The sequence below is a fragment of the Pan paniscus genome, chromosome 13 (genome assembly GCF_029289425.2).
Source record: "Pan paniscus chromosome 13, NHGRI_mPanPan1-v2.0_pri, whole genome shotgun sequence".
Taxonomy (NCBI): domain Eukaryota; kingdom Metazoa; phylum Chordata; class Mammalia; order Primates; family Hominidae; genus Pan; species Pan paniscus.
The window spans coordinates 80,371,720-80,390,216 of record NC_073262.2 but is presented as its reverse complement, the minus strand read 5'-3'; the positions used below and the strand labels follow the sequence as shown (position 1 = coordinate 80,390,216).

The 18,497-nt window shown below is 40.2% G+C and overlaps 1 protein-coding gene and 1 long non-coding RNA gene across 2 annotated transcripts in view; one reads left to right on the top strand and one right to left on the bottom strand.

Moving 5' to 3' along the window:
• Positions 1–18,497, top strand: part of LOC100982736 (dual 3',5'-cyclic-AMP and -GMP phosphodiesterase 11A) — a 275,174-nt gene that overhangs the window by 174,084 nt on the left and 82,593 nt on the right. The window contains exon 11 of the mRNA XM_034954574.3: positions 12,666–12,775. Within this exon, the coding sequence (XP_034810465.2) occupies positions 12,666–12,775 (110 nt within the window). The remainder of the gene's footprint in view (positions 1–12,665; positions 12,776–18,497) is intronic.
• Positions 1,355–15,255, bottom strand: LOC130541287 (uncharacterized). Its single transcript, XR_010109507.1, has 2 exons — positions 15,183–15,255; positions 1,355–1,470 (listed from the first exon to the last, which is right to left on the bottom strand). It is a non-coding gene; the product is annotated as an uncharacterized LOC130541287 (long non-coding RNA).

Here is an 18,497-nt window from a genome sequence, read left to right as displayed (position 1 = left end):
CTGGGAATGGGGAAATGCATAGTTGTGTGTCACTGCTGAACAAATTTTGGCACCACGTACAACAGGACAAGCAAATTATAAATATATGCCCCAGCTTCCTAACCTTTAACCCTAAAATCACTTCATGGGTGGAAAATAAACTTATTGACTCAGCATTGTGTTTTGCAAAAGTATTCAGGTTCATGTGTAGGTAACAAAGCGGTTTTGTTCCTTTAGAAATTTAAAAAAAAAAAAAAGAACTACTCTGTAGGACAGGCAAATTGATATAAAATGATGAACATTTTGTTCACTGGGAACCCTGTTAATGACTTATTAATTTGTTCCATGCCACTGGTCTGAAATTTCACATTTATAAATTTGAAAGCTTCAATGTTATTCTTTGTTTTTAAAAAGATATTTAGATAGTTAAAATTTCCCAAATACTTTGAATTCCTCTGACAAATACAGTAGGTAGTGACAGTTATTATTTGTGGTTAAAATGAGGAAGAAAACCTGCAGATGAATGATCATCATATAAATTATCTTTACTAATAGAAGTTTATAGAACAAATATTCCATCATGCACATACATAATAAATAAATTATAACTATAAATACGTGATAAAAGATGAGGGACATATTTCTTATATTCACGATGTAGACTAGATATCGGAAATGACTCTGCTTTTGTTTGTATTCTGTAAAATAAAAGGCATGTAGTGGTGCTAAGGTTGCAGAGACATTTTTTTCGGTTTTATAAATGATGTATGAGCTCTGACAGATTTTCCAAGGGGAAAAAAAAAGATTTCTTTAAGAGTCAGTATTCTTTACTATCCCATAAATGTACTCATTAGCACTTTGGGCCATGCCCTGCATCCTGTAGGATATCAATAAAGATTAATTCAATGAGTGAATTTAGTTTAGAGTAATATTATTCAAGGAACCATGTTGCTCAGTGTCCAGTTAAAAAAAGCTATAAAACGGTGAACAACTATTATTGCTTGAAATCTTGTTCTTTCTTCATATCACACTAAGGTTCAGCTAGGGTTCATATAGAATATTATGATCTTGCAGAATTCACGGGATATGAAAAGAGAAGAGCACATGATCACATTAAAATTTATGGTGGTGCTGGCAGCGTGGCGCTGGTGGGGAATTGCAGTTAAACACTAATAATAACCAAGTATCACAGCAAACACATTGACACCCCCTGACATTTACTGGGGGCTTCTTAAATCTTAATGTGGAGGTAGCGTGTTTAAATCCATATTTGTATTGTCAACAAGGTTATTTTCAGAGATAAGCCAAACCATTTTATTGATAATTCAAATTAGAAAGCAGAAGGGATGTTTAGGGAGAAAATCCATCCTATTCACCAGCTTGAGGCTGATGTTCTGTCCTCTGGCTGCAGTTTCCAGAAAAGTCCTTGATTTTTGAGGTAGAAAATTCCTTCTGGAAGATCTTAGAAGCACAGCTGAAACTCCTCCCTCCCTGTCCAAGAAATACAGAACCAATTGAAATTTTAAATAAAATATTTTTACTCAATAATCAGAATCCTAATCTCAACAGAAATCAAATTCCTTTGTAGACTGTAACACTGGAAGTTACAGAGAGATCTAGATGTTTTGTTCTGTAACTGACTGAAATAAATTAATAAACAGTAATCATATTTGTAATCATCAAACATCATTTTTACATTGTATTTCCTTATCAAAAAAGTAGTAACTTGTTATATTTACTTTAAAATAAATGTCAGCATTATTGTAATACTATAATAAAATCTACATGATAGAACAACCAACTCTTTAATCTTCATGCAAATGTAACCTACAAGATGGCAAATTTTTAATTTAGAAAAGGAGTAATTTTTAAATGTTTTTGCAGAACATCAGCACCAGACACAATAAATTAACTATGGGGCTAATCAATTTGAATACTGTGTTTAAATTACATTTAAGACTCCTGTCTTTTAATCATTTAAAAAAGGTTTCTATTTTTATTCTCTCTGACTGCATCTCAGAGCCCCAATTAGGCACTCCATACTTCCAGCTGACATTCCCTTTATCCACATTTATTTTATAAAAGCAAAAAGGCAAAGCTGCACATAATTAAGAACCTGGTGTGCTAATAACCAAACATACAATTGGGCAGAAGGATAATCCAATCCATTTCCTCTCACAGGAGAGTAACCTCCATAACTCACTTTAAGCGCTGCCATTCATGAGTTATGGGTCATTCCCTTTCTAGTGAAAATAAATTCTCCCGCACCATCAGCCAGAGCTGGGTATTTTTCTTAGGACATGTAAATTGTAAAAGTGTATGAACATAATCATGTCCGACGTTACAGGGAAAGTATAACCTCTTGCTCACGGACATAGGCTTATACGTAAATGTATGTGGTTTCGAGGCTGGGGCTGCCTAGTTAGAATATAGGATTTTTGATTAAAGTGAATTTATTCTTGAGATTTTTATGATGTTGGTAAACTGCTTAATCTGTCGCTTTGTGTTTTATGACGCCAGCCAAATCCTCCAGGTCAGGGAGACCCAGCAGCAGAGCCATGGTCATTTATCACAGCCTCCATTTTCCATGGTGTATGATTTCCTAGTGGCACTTTCTTGGGACTGAAACCTGGCACCTAAGGGTGTTAAGTTGGGAGCTATAAAAAGTTTTAAATTTTCATGGGTCTCAAGTTTAGTTTTGGCTGAATTATGGCTAATAAAAATTTGAGCTTTGAAGAAGCCTCAAATTCTTGAAATTCACCAACCTGGGCTCTGTGGCACTTTGAGAGATCTGTCTTTCTACACAATTAATGTGCAGCAAGTGATCTGCTTCATTTTCTGTGGTCATAAACCATATGTTATATTATATGCAGTTCACTGGTAATTTATCAGAAATAAAATATAAATTATATTTCTAAACATGGACAAAACATACCGTCCTTGTCCTCAAAAAAAATCATAAAGCACAAATATTGTTAGGGTTGAAAGCTAAGTCCTTAAGAATCTGATATTTTTCTTTTGGTTCCTTTTAAAATGCATTATATGTGCTATATACATACAGCTATGTTTATTTATTATCTTTTGATGTAGAAACCTCCACTTTCTCAAGTCTTATTATTTAGTTGAAAATTTCCTTATACTATTTGTATATCTTTTTGTACATTTTATCAAAATAAGACAGCAGAAATATATTGAGCAAATTTTATTTGACCACATTAGGACTTCTTGAGAATGAAATAGTGTTGACAGATACCAGAGGTTTGCTTTGAAATACGCTAGCAAACAAAACAAAACAAACACACACTGCATGTGAAGAGACAGATGAAACAAGCCGCAAAACCTGGATTCCTGCTGAAGTTAGGCAATGACTGCATTGGGTTCATTATATTAATGGTATTCTATTTTTTGTATGTTTTTAACTCTCCAAAATAAAGAATTTGAAATTTATGCTAATAAACAGGTTAAAAATTAAGCCTTAGAAGTGGTTATAAGTGTAATAGAATGTAATAATAAAGTTATATATAAAATTAATCCAATTTTTAAATGTATGCATCAAACATCTACGCAACATATGTAATTGTACTGGACTGTGTTGCCTTTCTGAGACTTACATACACAAGCACTTGCAACCGTAGTTGAGGCTAAAGGGTCAACATATTCCCAAAACATGACTAAGTTTTATGATTTGATAGTAAGTGCCTTCAGAAGCTTATGGTTGGGAAAGAAAGTCATTTATATATAGACTGTAAGGTTTTTCCAACTCTGAGCTTGGTAAGGAAAGGACCAGTTAGGCCTAAATCAATATTTAATTAATGCCAAATCAATATTTGGTTGCATTCATCTTGAAAAGAAAGATAAGCAAATTCAATCAAAACTATCCTGTTCCCATGGATAATTAGACAACCTGCAATTGGCTTGTTACATTGCATACTCTGGTAAAGGAGACATGTGAGTTTGTTGGTCCTAGATGGTGATTCCCTATCAGCTGGAAAGGTTCTGGTCTCTGGACCTCAAAATGGGGCTAAGGTGCCCCCTTTTCTCCTCAGCAGACCCATTTATCGGTAGACAAACTTTACTGTAAATGCCAAGGGAGTATGACCACTAAATCTAGATGCTATAGTTTGCTCAGTAGGGATTTTTTCCCCTCCATTGAAGTTTGTGGTTGCATACCTGTTCTTCCCCTTATGCTTTCATCACACACTGTCTCTGATTGACAAAGGTAAGATCCTTTTTTAAAAAGAAGGTATGCTGCGACATCCAGTAGTATAAATACTCATAAGCACTCCTAGTAAGCAATTGAAATCTGCTTCCACTCCAAAGCTTGAGATAGTCCTCTGCTCAATATTATTGCCTTGGAGCATATAAAACAGTTTGATACCCATTAGGCTGCCCCTAGGATCTATATGTTGAGTGGTTGCCATTCCATCACAAAGCAAATAAAATAGGGTCTCAAAAAGAAGCATACTGGGGTTGCTGTCCATGCACATGGAGCCCTAACATTGCCCTAACAATTCTCTGACCACCGTGATCCACCCATGAGTGGGATATGTGCTGAACTTGGGGGTGATTGAAGGCACCCTTCTTATAGAACCATCAGCCTCCATTAGGAGATGTAAGTTTCACAAGCAGACTCTTTATGTTAAGGATGACCCAGCAGAGCTGGACCAGCCATCAGCATTGCAAATTGGGCCTTTTTTTTTTCTTAAGATGATATGAGCATCTTGTTTGTGGCATTTACAATGAAACCTTCAAAGAGCACTTTTTTGGCTGAAATAAATGTGATTTTAATAATGTACCAAACAAAGACCCCAGATAGTGACCCTGCAACACTCTACGTACCAGAAATTTAAAAATACCAGAAATTAAATGCTTCTTCTATAAATACTGCCTTTCTGTCCCAAGCTCATAAGGCCTTCAAATTCAAGCCATCTATAGATCAGCAAAGGCACGATGACACAGATTAGGAATATGGTGTGCAGACTCTTCTAGAGGAGGCACCTCCTTGAGAAACCATGTCTTTCCAACCCCTTGGAATTGTCTGAGCCGTACTTTTTCCTCTTCTTGGCCCAAAGAGTGAGAAAGATGAAGAAGAGGAAGAAAGACTCTCCAAAATCTATCATATTGTCCCTCAACCTTAGCCAATCCACCTAGGGCTCTGCTGCAGTGCCTGGACATCAGAATCCATGGTGGAGCATATGGAGCCTACTGTCTTCAGCTTTAGGGTGTCTGCAACCATTAGGAATTTCTAGTACATCATTAGATTCCCTCTGTCTTAGTTTGCCATCTGCTACATCTCAGAATCAACAGGATGAACTCATCAGGAAATCCCTTATCATTCAATACTTCCGATAGTTGGGTTCAAAAAGAAAGGTGAGAGCAGAATTTCTGGCATCATTTTCTCAGATTGCTGAGCCAGGACTGCACACATGGCAAGGGTGTGCAGTCCATGGTGCACCTCCTCCAGAAACCAAGCAGGAGGAGCTGGACATTCCTACCAGTTCTGTCTTCCACAAAGCACAACCAATGTTATGACAGCTTCTCTTTAGAAAACAGTGCTCTGTGGCACTGCTCTGCTGGCTCGAAGGGTAACCAGATTCTATGTGCAGCAAGGGGCGGCTGTCTTCTTCACTGCCCTGTTCCTAGTGCCAGGAAATCAGTAAATAATAAATATTTGTTCAATGAATGAATGGACACTTTTTAGAATATCACTATTTCATTTCAAGCTGGGACAGTTTGATGAAGTGTGGGCTAATTCTTGAAACAAAAAAGAATGTACAAATATACATACACGTATATAAATATAGATGTTCTTATAAACAAATGTTCTTTATGGAAATTTTAGACACAAAGGAAAAAATTTAAGCCAACTGTAATTCCACTACTGATAATATCTTGATATACATCTTAACAGTCTTTTTCCTATACATATATTTAAACATTTTATAAAGTTGAGATATTACAAACTATTGTATCTTTCTTTTCTCTCCAAACCTCACTTATAAAGCACTGTATATTATCAAGCACATATTGATGTGACAGAGCCATATTTAAACTAAAAATATCCAATGGCTCTGCAATATCAGTCTCTTCCTACTCAAGAATAACGTCCTTCGTGAAATAAAGCACACACCAAGGGATTCTTTACAGCCCTATTATCTAACACTGTATCATCACAATAGGATTTAGAAGCTGTGCAACTGAACCCACACCTCGACTTAGGGGCTGTGTAGCACAGTAAGTAAGAACACAGACTGGGGAGCCAGGCTACCTGGGCTTTTATCCCACCTCTCTTACTTTGTAGTCTTGTAACCTGGTGCCTCAATGTTTTCATCTACAAAATGGGAAGATAAGAACAGTTACCTGTCTCAGAGAGTTCTTGTAAGGATTAAATGAGCTAATGAATGTGAAGTATTTAGGAAAATGCCCGGCATATACTAAGCGCTATAAAAGTTAACTGTTGTTGACATTATCCCAGGCCTCTTCTCAAATCTACCCAGTGCTCAATATATAATAGGCACTTAATGACACTTCTTAAATTAGTAAATTGTCTATAGCACCATCTAGTGTTGATATTATGGGTGTTTTTACACCTGTTTGGATTCAACAGAGTCACAAAGTAACAGTCATTTTTCTCTGGCTATGATATTCCCCCATTCACTGGTATCATACAGGATCAACATTAAAATGAGAGTACATCCTGGCTGATTTAAATTTTACATTGGCTAATGATAGAAATTACTGGGTAGTCCAGGAGACCCTGAGAATCAATCTTACTGGCTTGGGTCTTTTGGAGTTGTAGTTATTATATGCCGTAGTGGCTGGGGGTAGGCTTATCCCAGTATACATTTCAGCCCAATGAAGGAATATCATTGGAGGCCTGCTCAGAGGGCAGGTGAAAGGCTTTGCTGGAGGGGGTGACATGGGAAATAGGTTTATATGCCCTGGCTGACTCTTTACTTAGATATATTGTATTTACTGCTTATTATTTCTGATACGAACTGTGAGGGAATACAGGTGAGAAGATATATTAACATTAAAGCTCAATAAAACCCATAATGATTGGGTCAGGAGCAGAAAAATATAATTTTATTTGAAAATAAAAGAATAAACCAGAGTCAAGAATGGGGTAAATGCATTAAAATATACTTCCTGCCGCCTCTCTGTTTTCTTTTGAAAGTATATTGTCTTCAGCAGGCAGTTGACTTTTTCTACTCAATATCAGTACGTGCAGGCCTGAATGGATAGCCCTGGGAGGAAGATGGATGAGGGCGGGGGAGGGGCAAAAGGACACTTAGTGGCAGGTGGGCATTTTTCAGGCCTGATGACTCCCAGAAACCATTTACCAGGCAGCTTTAAATCACAGTCAAGAGATAGGTGCTGCTTCAGTAACTCAGGTATCACCGTCGGGAGAGGTAAATATGTTTTGTGTGACTGTGTGTGGGTGCTGTACTTCAGGTATTCTCTACTCCGAGGATCTAGAGATAGGCTCCATAGTCTTTGATATTATAAAATTATAGAAAATGTTCTAGGAAGAGAGTCTAGGGCTCTGTTATGTTCTTAAAAGTATCCATGATACCAGTAGTTTAAGACCAAGATGCTAGATTTCTGGGCAGAGCAGGGGACAGGGACTGTGTGGAACATTTTAGCAAAATATGTTCCATCTTATTATAAAATGGGTGATAACTGATGGTTTAAAAATGGCTGGGGATTTTTATCTCAAATCTATTAGATGGCATTTGATTTTAACTACTGATGAAATTTCTAGTCAAATTACCTTATTTTAACATTATCTCTAATCTTACTGCTCTGATTCATCAGCTAATTCTAGTCAATAGCGTTTCCATGGGCAAAGTCTCTCTAAATTTTAGCACAATATCATTGCACAACACTTATTTCTGGAGTATCATAGGTAATTATTTCATACTTGATAGACTTTTCAAGTTTTACCTAGTATTAGCAAGACCAAACCCAACATTTTGAGTTTTAAGATGATAGAGATGACAACAAAATACATTTATCCCCCCTCCCCTTCTCAAAAATCATCCTCAAATAATACGGAGAGAAAGAAATATACACAAATCCTGCCTTGCATGGACTCATAACACATGAAGGCAGAAAGTGAAGGGAGGATAGTTCATAACTTAGCAGAGAAGAGAAACCCAAGTGTCTTCAGAGGTGAGGGTGTGGAGGAAGGGGTACCCATAAGAAATAATGCTACCCCCAGCACCTAATGAGACTCAGGAACTGGAGGCCTCAGATACCATGAAAATGAGGTGATGTGGAATGAGGGAGTGATGGAAACAGTGAGTGCCTAAGCCTCCATCCCCTCTCTGTAGCTGGAGGGCTACTTTTCCCCCTGCCTCTGCCATAACCAGAGTATTTGCCAGAAAAACTGAATCCCAGAGTTGAGTACACAACCAAAAGCAAAGTTAGGATGAGGTGCACACTCAAAATAAGAGGATTAAGTGAAAGCCTACATCCTCACAGGTGGACAGCTACAGTTCTCTTTTCTCAGGATGCCAACACACGTGTTTACACCATTCCCAGGCAACAGATTGGAAAGTCCAGAGAAAATGAGTTTAGATGTTGACATTTGGGCATCTCCAGCAAAAGACCAGCTGGCCACACAGTCACCCCGTGGTAAGACACAGCAATCTCCAGGCACCACCCACATACACTGGTGCACAGTGAGCTTTGTGATGCTTTACTCTTAAGAATGAATAGACCACCAAAGGTTACCAGACACTTGAGAGAAACCACCAAACACAGAGAAAAGAAGGAGTTCAGAGAAAAAAGGCAATATGGGGAAAAGAAGAAATTTTCAGAAGAATTATAATCAATATCTTCAGAAAGACAAGAAAAGATCATGCATCCATGGGAGAAGAATAGCATGCTATTATAAGACAAGGAGCAGCAAACAAGAAAATTTTTATAAACTAAACATATTATTATGCCTGGAAAGTAAGAGGAAAGACCTATATAGGAAACAGAAAAGGGGCAATAAGAAAATCAGTACCAGAAGTCCAGTATCCAACTAATTGGAGTTTCATTCAAATAGGGCAGAAAAAAACTGCTGAAGAGAAAATTATTTTAAAAAAAAAGAAAAGAAAAAAAGATTAGTAAATTTCTTCATTGTGCTGAAGAAATTGATTCTCCAGATTAGGCTTAACACAAATTGAACGGGGAAAAAAGTTCCAACCCAAAGCATATCTCTGTGAAATTGCTGAACACCAGAAATAAAGAGGAAATTCTAAAAGAAAGAAAATCAAGTAACATTCAAAGTATTAGGATTGAGAATGGTATGTTCTTCTCGAAAGCAACTTTGGAAGCTAGAACACAATAGAGCAGGCCTTCAAAATTCTGAGTGAAAATGTTTCAGCCTAGAATTGTGAGGCACACTGAGTATGAGAATAGAATAAAGATGTTTTTTCAGTCATGCAAAGCCTCGAAAACAACCAACTCCTCCAGTGTTTAAAAACAGTAAGGCCTTTTCTCATGAAGCCCCTGCAGATGTGCTCCTGTAAAATGAGGGAGTAAATGAGGAAAAAGAAAGGCATGGGCTGCAGGAGGTGGGGAACCAGACACAGGAGGGGAAGGAGGAACCCCCTGAATGACGGTGGAGGAAGCTCCGAGGGCTGCTGGCAGCAGAGGAGAGAATCCAGACCAGACCCCAGGGTCAGGCTGCAGGAAGGAGTCCCCAGGACAGGAAGGATCTAGAAACAAGCTGTGACCGTTCTGACCCACTTCAAAATTGCTTTGAGAAGCATTTTGCAGAATTGTGTAGGGTGTGAGAAGACTTAGATGTTTCACAGAAATCCTAACTCCAGGAAACAAGAAAATGTACATTATTAAGGAAACAATCATTGTATACTGGTTGGCTCAGCGGTGAATGATATTTATAGGATGGTAATATAGGAAAGCTCTGTGGATCACATTGGGAGTGTGAGGGGAGGGTGACCATAAACTCACCCGCTGCTAGACGTCGCCAGTGTTCAAGGGCAGATTCTGGTGAAAGGATGCTAGGAGCTTGCTCCCTTCTGCTATGCACTAGCTGGGAGACCCTGGGCATATGACTTAGCCTCTCTGTGACTCAGTTTTCTCATCTATAACTGGGGACAGTAATAGTTTCTACCTAACAGGACTGTTATGAGAACTCCATAAGTTAAATGGCTGTAAAGCTCTTAGAACAATGTATGGTACGTAGAAAGGACAATAAGAGTACTTGGTGAATAACCAAGTGCTAATAATATGTGCATGCTATATAGAAATATAGTGGGGGGCTGGGCGTAGTGGCTCACGCCTGTAATCCCAGCACTTTGGGAGGCCGAGGCAGGTGGATCACAAGGTCAGTAGATCGAGACCATCCTGGCTAACACGGTGAAACCCCATCTCTACTAAAAATACAAAAAATTAGCTGGGCGTGGTGGCGGGCACCTGTAGTCCCAGCTACTCAGGAGGCTGAGGCAGGAGAATGGCATGAACCTGGGAAGCGGAGCTTGCAGTTAGCCAAGATCGCGCCACTGCACTCCAGCCTGGGCGACAGAGAGAGACTCTGTCTCAAAACAAAAAAAAAAGAATAAAGAAAAGAAATATGGTGGGAAAACTACGAATTTAGGTGAAAAAGAAAATAGAAAGTAGTTGCCTTCAGGAATCAAGAAAGGAGAATAATGAGGGACTACTGATTTTTAGTTCTAAGTCTCAGTATAATTTGAATTTTTTTAGTTACTGCAGGTAATAATTTAAGTAAAATAAAATTAACTTAGAAAAACTAACAGCCAACTGCAGATTTTAAAATGAAGGGCGTATACAAGCTTTTTTGTTTGTTTGTTTGTTTGAGATGGAGTCTCGCTCTGTTGCTCAGACTGGAGTGCAGTGGTGCCATATAGGCTCACTGCAACCTCTGTCTCCCGGTTCAAGCGATTCTCCTGCCTCAGCCTCACGAATAGCTGGGATTACAGGCGCGTGCCACCAAGCGAGGCTAATTTTTGTATTTTCAGTAAAGATGGGGTTTTGCCATGTTCATCAGGCTGGTCTCGAATTCCTGACCTCAGGTGATCTACCCACCTCGGCCTCCCAAAGTGCTGGGATTACAATTTTGAGCCACTGCGCCTGGCCGGCATATGCAAGCTTTGACATGGACTATTTCATACTCCCAATTTATTAACATTCCCATTTGCTATACAAATGAAGTTATATGTATTTCTAAATGTAGCAGTGGACCCAAGTCTATTTATTAAAATAAAATTGTCAGCCAGGCGTGGAGGCTCACACCTATAATCCCAGCATTTTGAGAGGCCGAGATGGGTGGATCACCTGATGTCAGGAGTTCGAGACCAGCCTCACTAATATGGTGAAACCCCATCTCTACTAAAAATGCAAAAATTAGCTGGGCGTGGTGGTGGGTGCCTGTAATCCCAGCTACTGGGGAAGCTGAGGCAGGAGAATCACTTGAACCCAGGAGGCAGAGGTTGCAGTAAGCCGAGATGGTGCCATTGCACTCCAGCCTGGGTGATAGAACAAGACTGTCTCCTAAAAAAAAAAATAAAATTGTCAACACAGGAACCTGTTATTCAGTTATTTCTGCAACACAAACATAACCAATTTAAAAACAAAATTTTCATTTTACTAAGAGAAGTGTCTTACAGGTGTGGGCCAGTGATCCTAGATTTGGTGGAAAAAAACACATGAAAAGTGAAGCAATTTGTACCCTAATCCTCCCCCTCCTCCCACTCTCTGATAAAGATTTTAATAAGTAATGAAATGGGAGACTTACAAAGTAAAAGAGGGGGAGATATAAAGGCCTTCGATCAAGAAAATGCATAGACCTGCATTCCCAGAGGTCCACTTCCTCTTCTAAACTAATGAAAGGGCCAGCAGCAACCCAAGAAGCATTGCTGCTCTTGGTTACATAATTATGTCAGCCTGCTTCTAAAAGAAATCACATCACAGCTGTGCATTTCACCAGCAAGCTACCACAAGATAAGAAAAAAAGAATTCCCAGTAATGGATACCCCACTCAATCCTCAGTCTGGGTTGACAATCCTCTGACAAATTCTGGTGTCCATGACACGCACTGCCTTATTATCTGTATGAATTTCATCTGTCTACCAACCTAATATGAATTAGGGTATTTACAAGATAACCTCTAGGATGTCATTGTATAAAAATTTGAGTATGTTAAAGTGTCTCCTTTTAATGTTAAGAAAAAAAAAAAAAAAAAAAGAAGGGTTGTGTTCTCCTTCTGCCTGCTCTCATTTGGGTGGGATCTGGCAGGTGTAGTGTTCACTTTGAAATTCACTGCCCCTTCCTATTCCCCAACCTCCAACCTCCAAACCCTATGCTCATCATTAAAATGTATAATAACAAAACACATTTTGCCCTGGGCCTTTGCCAAACTGTCACTGTCTCTGGATAGTCCAGCCTTCTCTCTAAAAAGGGAACAAAATAGTCTGAACTATGTCCCAGTGTGGCAGCGTGGGCTGCTGTGACAGCAAGCTAATTCATCACTGTGGGGACCTTAGGCTGTGCAACTGACCACCCAACTTACTGTTGTCTGAGGGAGTGGCAGTTAATCATCTCCTTAAATGATGTGGGTATGAAAACAGAGTTGATTGTTGCTCAGCACCTAACCTTATCCATCCTCCGTACCCCAGTAGTGACTGTTGCCATTTTCCCCTTCTTCCCAGACTGCTGGGTTTCAAGACATTCTGACTGAGGTGGAAATTTTAGCGGTGATTGTGGGATGCCTGTGTCATGACCTCGACCACAGGGGAACCAACAATGCCTTCCAAGCTAAGTAAGTGTTCTAAACTGTTGTTATTTTAATGCATTTGCCTTTCTGTTCAGAGCCAAAGGTGACGAATGCTAAAGAGTAAAGCATTAATTTCTGGCATCCGAGGCCAAGGCCATGCAGGCTTGGGCGTGCATGTCATGGGGCCCATCCATCTTTATAATTCCCTATTCTTCTTTTAATTGCAGATTTGCCCTTCATGTCATGCTTGTTGATTTGGTCGGTCTCTGTTGACCTTACTCAGATAACAAAGCTTGGATTTTAAAGGGTCTACTTTTTTCCTCCCAGAATATTTGCCTTTATGGCGTTATAAGCTTCTTGGACTTGCTACTCTCAAACTCTGGTGTGAGACTGTTAAAATAAAAGCAGTCTTAGGAAATTTGATGAAGCAAAATATAGTTTTCCTTCTCCAATAGAGTCTCTTCCAGGATTCTTTTGATGTTGGGTATTGTATAAACTATAGTGAAATAAAGCCACGTTCAAGGAATATAGTTTTTGCTCCTCCCATTCCCTACTCCCGTAGAAAGGTGGAAGAAACAAAGGAATTACAGAAATACAGGGATGTCTGGGCAACTATTTGCCACACACATGATGTGTATAGATAGAATAATCTGTCCCTAAGCAGGTTTTCCTGGTCAAGATAGCTGTTGCTTTGTGGCTCATACTGTGGCCAAGGCCACAGAACTTATGGGTGCTAGAAATAAGACCAAAACCCAGGTCTCCTGACTTGTATATTGAGAGTCTGCCGTTAATATTTCTTTCACTGTCTGCCTGCAAACAAAAGACAGAGGCTTTCAGAGGCTGGAGAGAAAAGTTTTGGGGTAGGGAAAGTAGAGAAGGCTTCAACGAAGAGGTAAGATTAACTTCAGATGACTGATTTCACAGCCTCTAGAACAAGTCAGCCTCTATTATCTGAAACTTTCACAGTCTGCTCTTTGTCAACAGGTTCTTTTCAGCTCATCATTCTCTTTTTTCCTCCAAACATCTACCCACTAAGACTTCAGGAGTCTTGGACTCTTGTATTTACTCCTGATCTAGCAGATGAATTTCAATTTTGTGCCCTCTGTCCAATCTGTATCCTATAGCCCATCACTTCAGTGCTCTCTTCTCAATATCCTATCATTTCCTGACCAAGTCTCTGTGACATCCACTCTGCAGAAACTCAGTCCTGGTTCAATCTAACAATTCAGTCTCTTGCTACTCTGCCTAGACTTATAAAAGCTTTAGGAGAAAATGTCACAGTTGTGAGAGTTAGAGACATACCAAATATATATTCCTCCCACTTGGCTGGACGCTAGAACTCGCTGCCAGTCTTTCTGTGTCCCTAGCCAGCCCCATTCCCCATTGCTCTTAGCAGTTTCATATACCAAACTTGTGTCTTCCAAAACCACCTCCTGCTCCCCTGCCTCCCCCGCACCACTCAGCAGATCACCTTGCCTCCTACTTCACGGAGAAAATTGAGGTCATCAATCGAGAATTCTCTCAATTTCCTCCCCTGCCACCTACAAACTTATCTATCCATCCCCATCCTTCCCTCCTTCCCTCCTATCTCGGTAAGAGGGCTGTCCTTCCCTCGTCCGAGGCTAATCCCTCCACCTCTGCCGTGGACCCTTCCTTGCTTCTCCTCTGGGACTTTGTGCCATCAATCTTCCTCTCCCTCCTGTATCTGCTGTCCCTTTCTGCTGGCTGTCTGCATCCTATTAATAGAAACAGTTCCCCCGCATCTTGAAAAAAGCCTACCCTAATCCCCACTTCACTCTCCAGCTTCAGTTCTATTTCCTTCTTCCCTTCCCAGTCAAGCTTCATGGAAAGCTGTCTGGGTTCACTTCCTTCCCTTCTCCCAACCCCTGTCCTCCCACATGGCTTCCGGTTCCACTCATTGGCGAAACCACCTCAGGAATGACACCCGTGGCCCCCTTTTCTCAAAGCTGTCGGACCTTTTCGTTGTCCTTCTTTCATAATACCTCTTGCCATGAGATATACTTTGTCGCTCCCTCCTTCCTGAAACTCTCTCTTCCTTTATCTCACAGACAAAGGGTTTTCATCCACCTGTACAGCCTTGAATCTCCGTTGGTTTCAGGCCTCTGTCCCTCTGCCCCAGCCTTCACTGATGATGCCCTCCCCCTTCCTCCCTCACTCTTCACGATCCTTCAGGCAGGGCCACCAGCCATCTGCTGATGAGCCCTGAATACATTTCTTTGAACCATAATTCCCAGCTTATCTCCAGGCACTTATTCCATTGCTTGAGGAAGACCTCCTCTTCAAAGTCCTACAGTCCCCTCAACCTCAGTCTTTCCCTCCATGCCTCTTTCTTGTATTCTCTACCCCAAGGAATGGCCCCACCAAAAATGCGCCAGTCACCCAGCCTACCCTGCAGCTCCCCTCAAAGCCAGTGCCTCCTCTGCATGCTTACAGCAAGGACTGCTTCTTGGCATGACTCCTGGTTTGCTACAACGAACAGCACGACTCTCCTCCCGAGGCTGCTTGGCACTCCAGAATAATCTTTCTAATTCACAAAGCTGACCAGGTCACTCCCCTGCTTAAAAGCCATCCACATCTCCTGTGGCTTTTAGAATAGTGTTCCAGTTCCTTAGCTTAGCCCCTTCGGGCCCTTTTCATTTGGACTCCTGCCCATTTCCCTGGCCCAGTGCCCACTCGCCCCAGCTCACCCTACTCATGCATCTATGTTCCAGACACAGAGACTCCAAGAAGCACTGGTGGGGTCCTGCTCAGTCACATCTCTCTGCTGCCCAATATGCTGTTTCCCCTGCCTGGCATGCCCTTCTCTCCTTCTTTCCCCAAAACTCCTCTGAAAGCATCACCTTCGTGTTTCTATCCACCCTAATGTACCCCCATGGTCAATTTCCTATGCCCTGGTTGTGCCTTTTCCAAAGTGTGCACTTCATGCCATTTTAATTGCTGACTTGCAGATGTGTCTTGCCTTCTTATTTGGCATGTGCAACAGTGCATGGACAGTACTTGGGGGAGCATAATAAACAATAAATGTTTGGTGAATGAACAAACAAAGGATAACTGCATGAGTGGATGACATATCTTTAACTACAGCACTTTAACAAAGTTTCCTGATTTCTTTAATAGATGCAACCTCTTATAAATTATTATAAAACATTGCTTGTTTGTTTTTAACTTTTATTTTAGGTTTGGGGGTACATGTGAAAGTTTGTTACATAGGTAACCATGTGTAACGGGGGTTTGTTAAATATATATTATTTCATTACCCAGGTATTAAGCCCAGTACCTGATAGTTACCTTTTCTGCTCTTCTCCCTCCTGCCTCAAACAGACCCCAGTATCTATTGTTTCCTTCTTTGTGTTCATAAGTTCTCATCATTTAGCTCCCACTTGTAATTGAGAACATGTAGCGTTTGGTTTTCTGTTCCTGCATTAGTTTGCTAAGGATAATAGCCTTCAGTTCTGTCCATGTTCCTGCAAAAGACATGACCTCATTCTTTTTTATGGGTGCATAGTGTTCCATGGTATATATATACCACATTTTTAAAAATTCAATCTGTCATTGATGGGCATTTAGGATTCCATGTCTTTGCTATTGTGAATAGTGCTGCAATGAAACATTGTTTTATACATTGTCTTGATGCTGCACTAAACAGCTGGAGCCCATTGTGTACGTTGTGTATGCTTTCATTGTAGGGTCCGATTGCTCCTTGTTTGGAGTTCTTGTGTCTGCACTGCATTACTTTTTTAGGATTCCTCTCTCCCCCAGGCCAATGGTATCATCATCACTGTATCTCCCTCTAGCATGCTCTCTCCAGCCCCCTACCACTCTACCACTTATGCAGAAAGATGGGATAACTGTGTTAGAATTGTGTCTGTAAAACAAGAGTCAGAGCCTTTTGAGTCCTTTCAAGAGTGAAGTGCCCAATACTTATACTCAGATACCAATGGCCCCTCCCCAGAGAGAGAGCTGGTGTATGGCACTGACAGAGGCTGCTCTTCTTGCTAGTTGATCCCTCAGCTGTTGGGACCAACAGTGCACACCTAATCAAAGCTGGACCGATCGGATTTTATCTCACAGGAATTTGGAGTTGGATTACCGTGATATTAAGACAGTTAGCTGCAGGGATCCAAGCTGCAGGCTCATGCAGATTTGCGAGCTGAGGCTGCCATTTGGGAAAAGCTATGATGACCACATACCAAGCGGATGAAAAAACAAGAAAACCAGTCTACAAAGAGGAGAGAAGGATGGAGCTGATATTCAAAGAGAAGCAGAACGGAGAGACTGTGTAACCTGAGAGAAAGACAGAAAAAAGACAGGCTTGATCCCTGGCTCTCTCCATCCTTGTTCCTATTTCTAGGAGACCCAGCCATGCTTGTGATAATTGGGCTACTTCAGAGTTCCTGGTATCATTCAATCAGCCTTCCTTTTAGTGAAGCTGGTTGTACTCCACTTCTGTTCTTTGCAACTAACACTTCCTGAGACAATGAGAAGAACTACAGTTTATTTATTGTTTACTGTGTCTTAAGCCCTTACCAACATCAACTCTTTAGAGTTGATATTCTTGTCTCCATTTTACAGGAGGAACTGAGCCTCAGGAAGGTAAGTAAACTTGCCCAAATCCATTCATGTGGTAGACTGGAGCCTGGACCAGGGCTGTCTGTTTTCAGAAGCCATTCTTTAACCACTGTATCACACTCTGGTCCATGACTTTGTGACATCTATTTTGAGTTGTTGAGCTTCCAGTTTATTGGCTGCCTTTCCAGATATGTGAGCTCTTGAACTAAAATATATTTTGACATCCAACAGTTCAAAGACATGAAGCCATAAAAATTATAAAACCAAACTAAACCTTACTAGTCATGTTTTACACTACCTCAATTTTACAAAAAAAAAAAACAAAAACCGAGGTCCCCAAATCTCAGGTTGCTTGTATAAGACTGAACAACATTCACACATATGAGGTAGGTATTGAGTCACTAGTACTAGATTTCAGAGAGTTTTTTTGCATCCTCACATCACATGATCAAATCTGCCTATTCCAAGGTAGTGTGATGCGTTTTTCTCAAGACAATTAACTTTGTACGCAGTTTATCAGCTCATGGGATGTCAGGGGCACTGCACCTACCTTATGGAGTCATTTTTGCACTTAGGACACTTAATGCCACCATTACCCAACCTCCGTTAAGATTTCCCTTGACGATGAATGCTGAAAGAGGCTTTTTAGCATCATGGTCAAGGAACTACCTTTTTATTGATTAGAATGAGATTTATTCAGTGAGTGTGCCATTGTTGAGAAAATCCCTTGCAAGAAACCTATCTTCTTTTCTTGTTTTTTATTTCCCAGTAAGTGAGTATTTTCTATATTCAAGATGCTGTGCTAGGAATTGTGGGAGAAATAAAGAGATATAGCAAACATCCCTTCTCTTAAAGTGCTCCCAGTCTAATTCTAGTCTTTGAAGTGATTTGAAAATGGGATTTAAATGCACCAATTATTATGCAGCAAAGTATATGCTACCTTTTTTTCATATATAAGGCTATAAAAAAACAGGAGACATTTAGCAAGGGACAAATTACTATATAAAATGCAAAATGCCTCTACAATAAAAAGTGTGGCTTTCGTTAGAACACAATTTGATTTATTCTCTTAGCCTTTCTGACAAGTGAACCTTCGCATTTTCATATTTTGTTCTTAATTTTTAAGTATTGGAGTGCGTACAATGAATGATCAATAGGTAGAGAGGGCAGCAATACC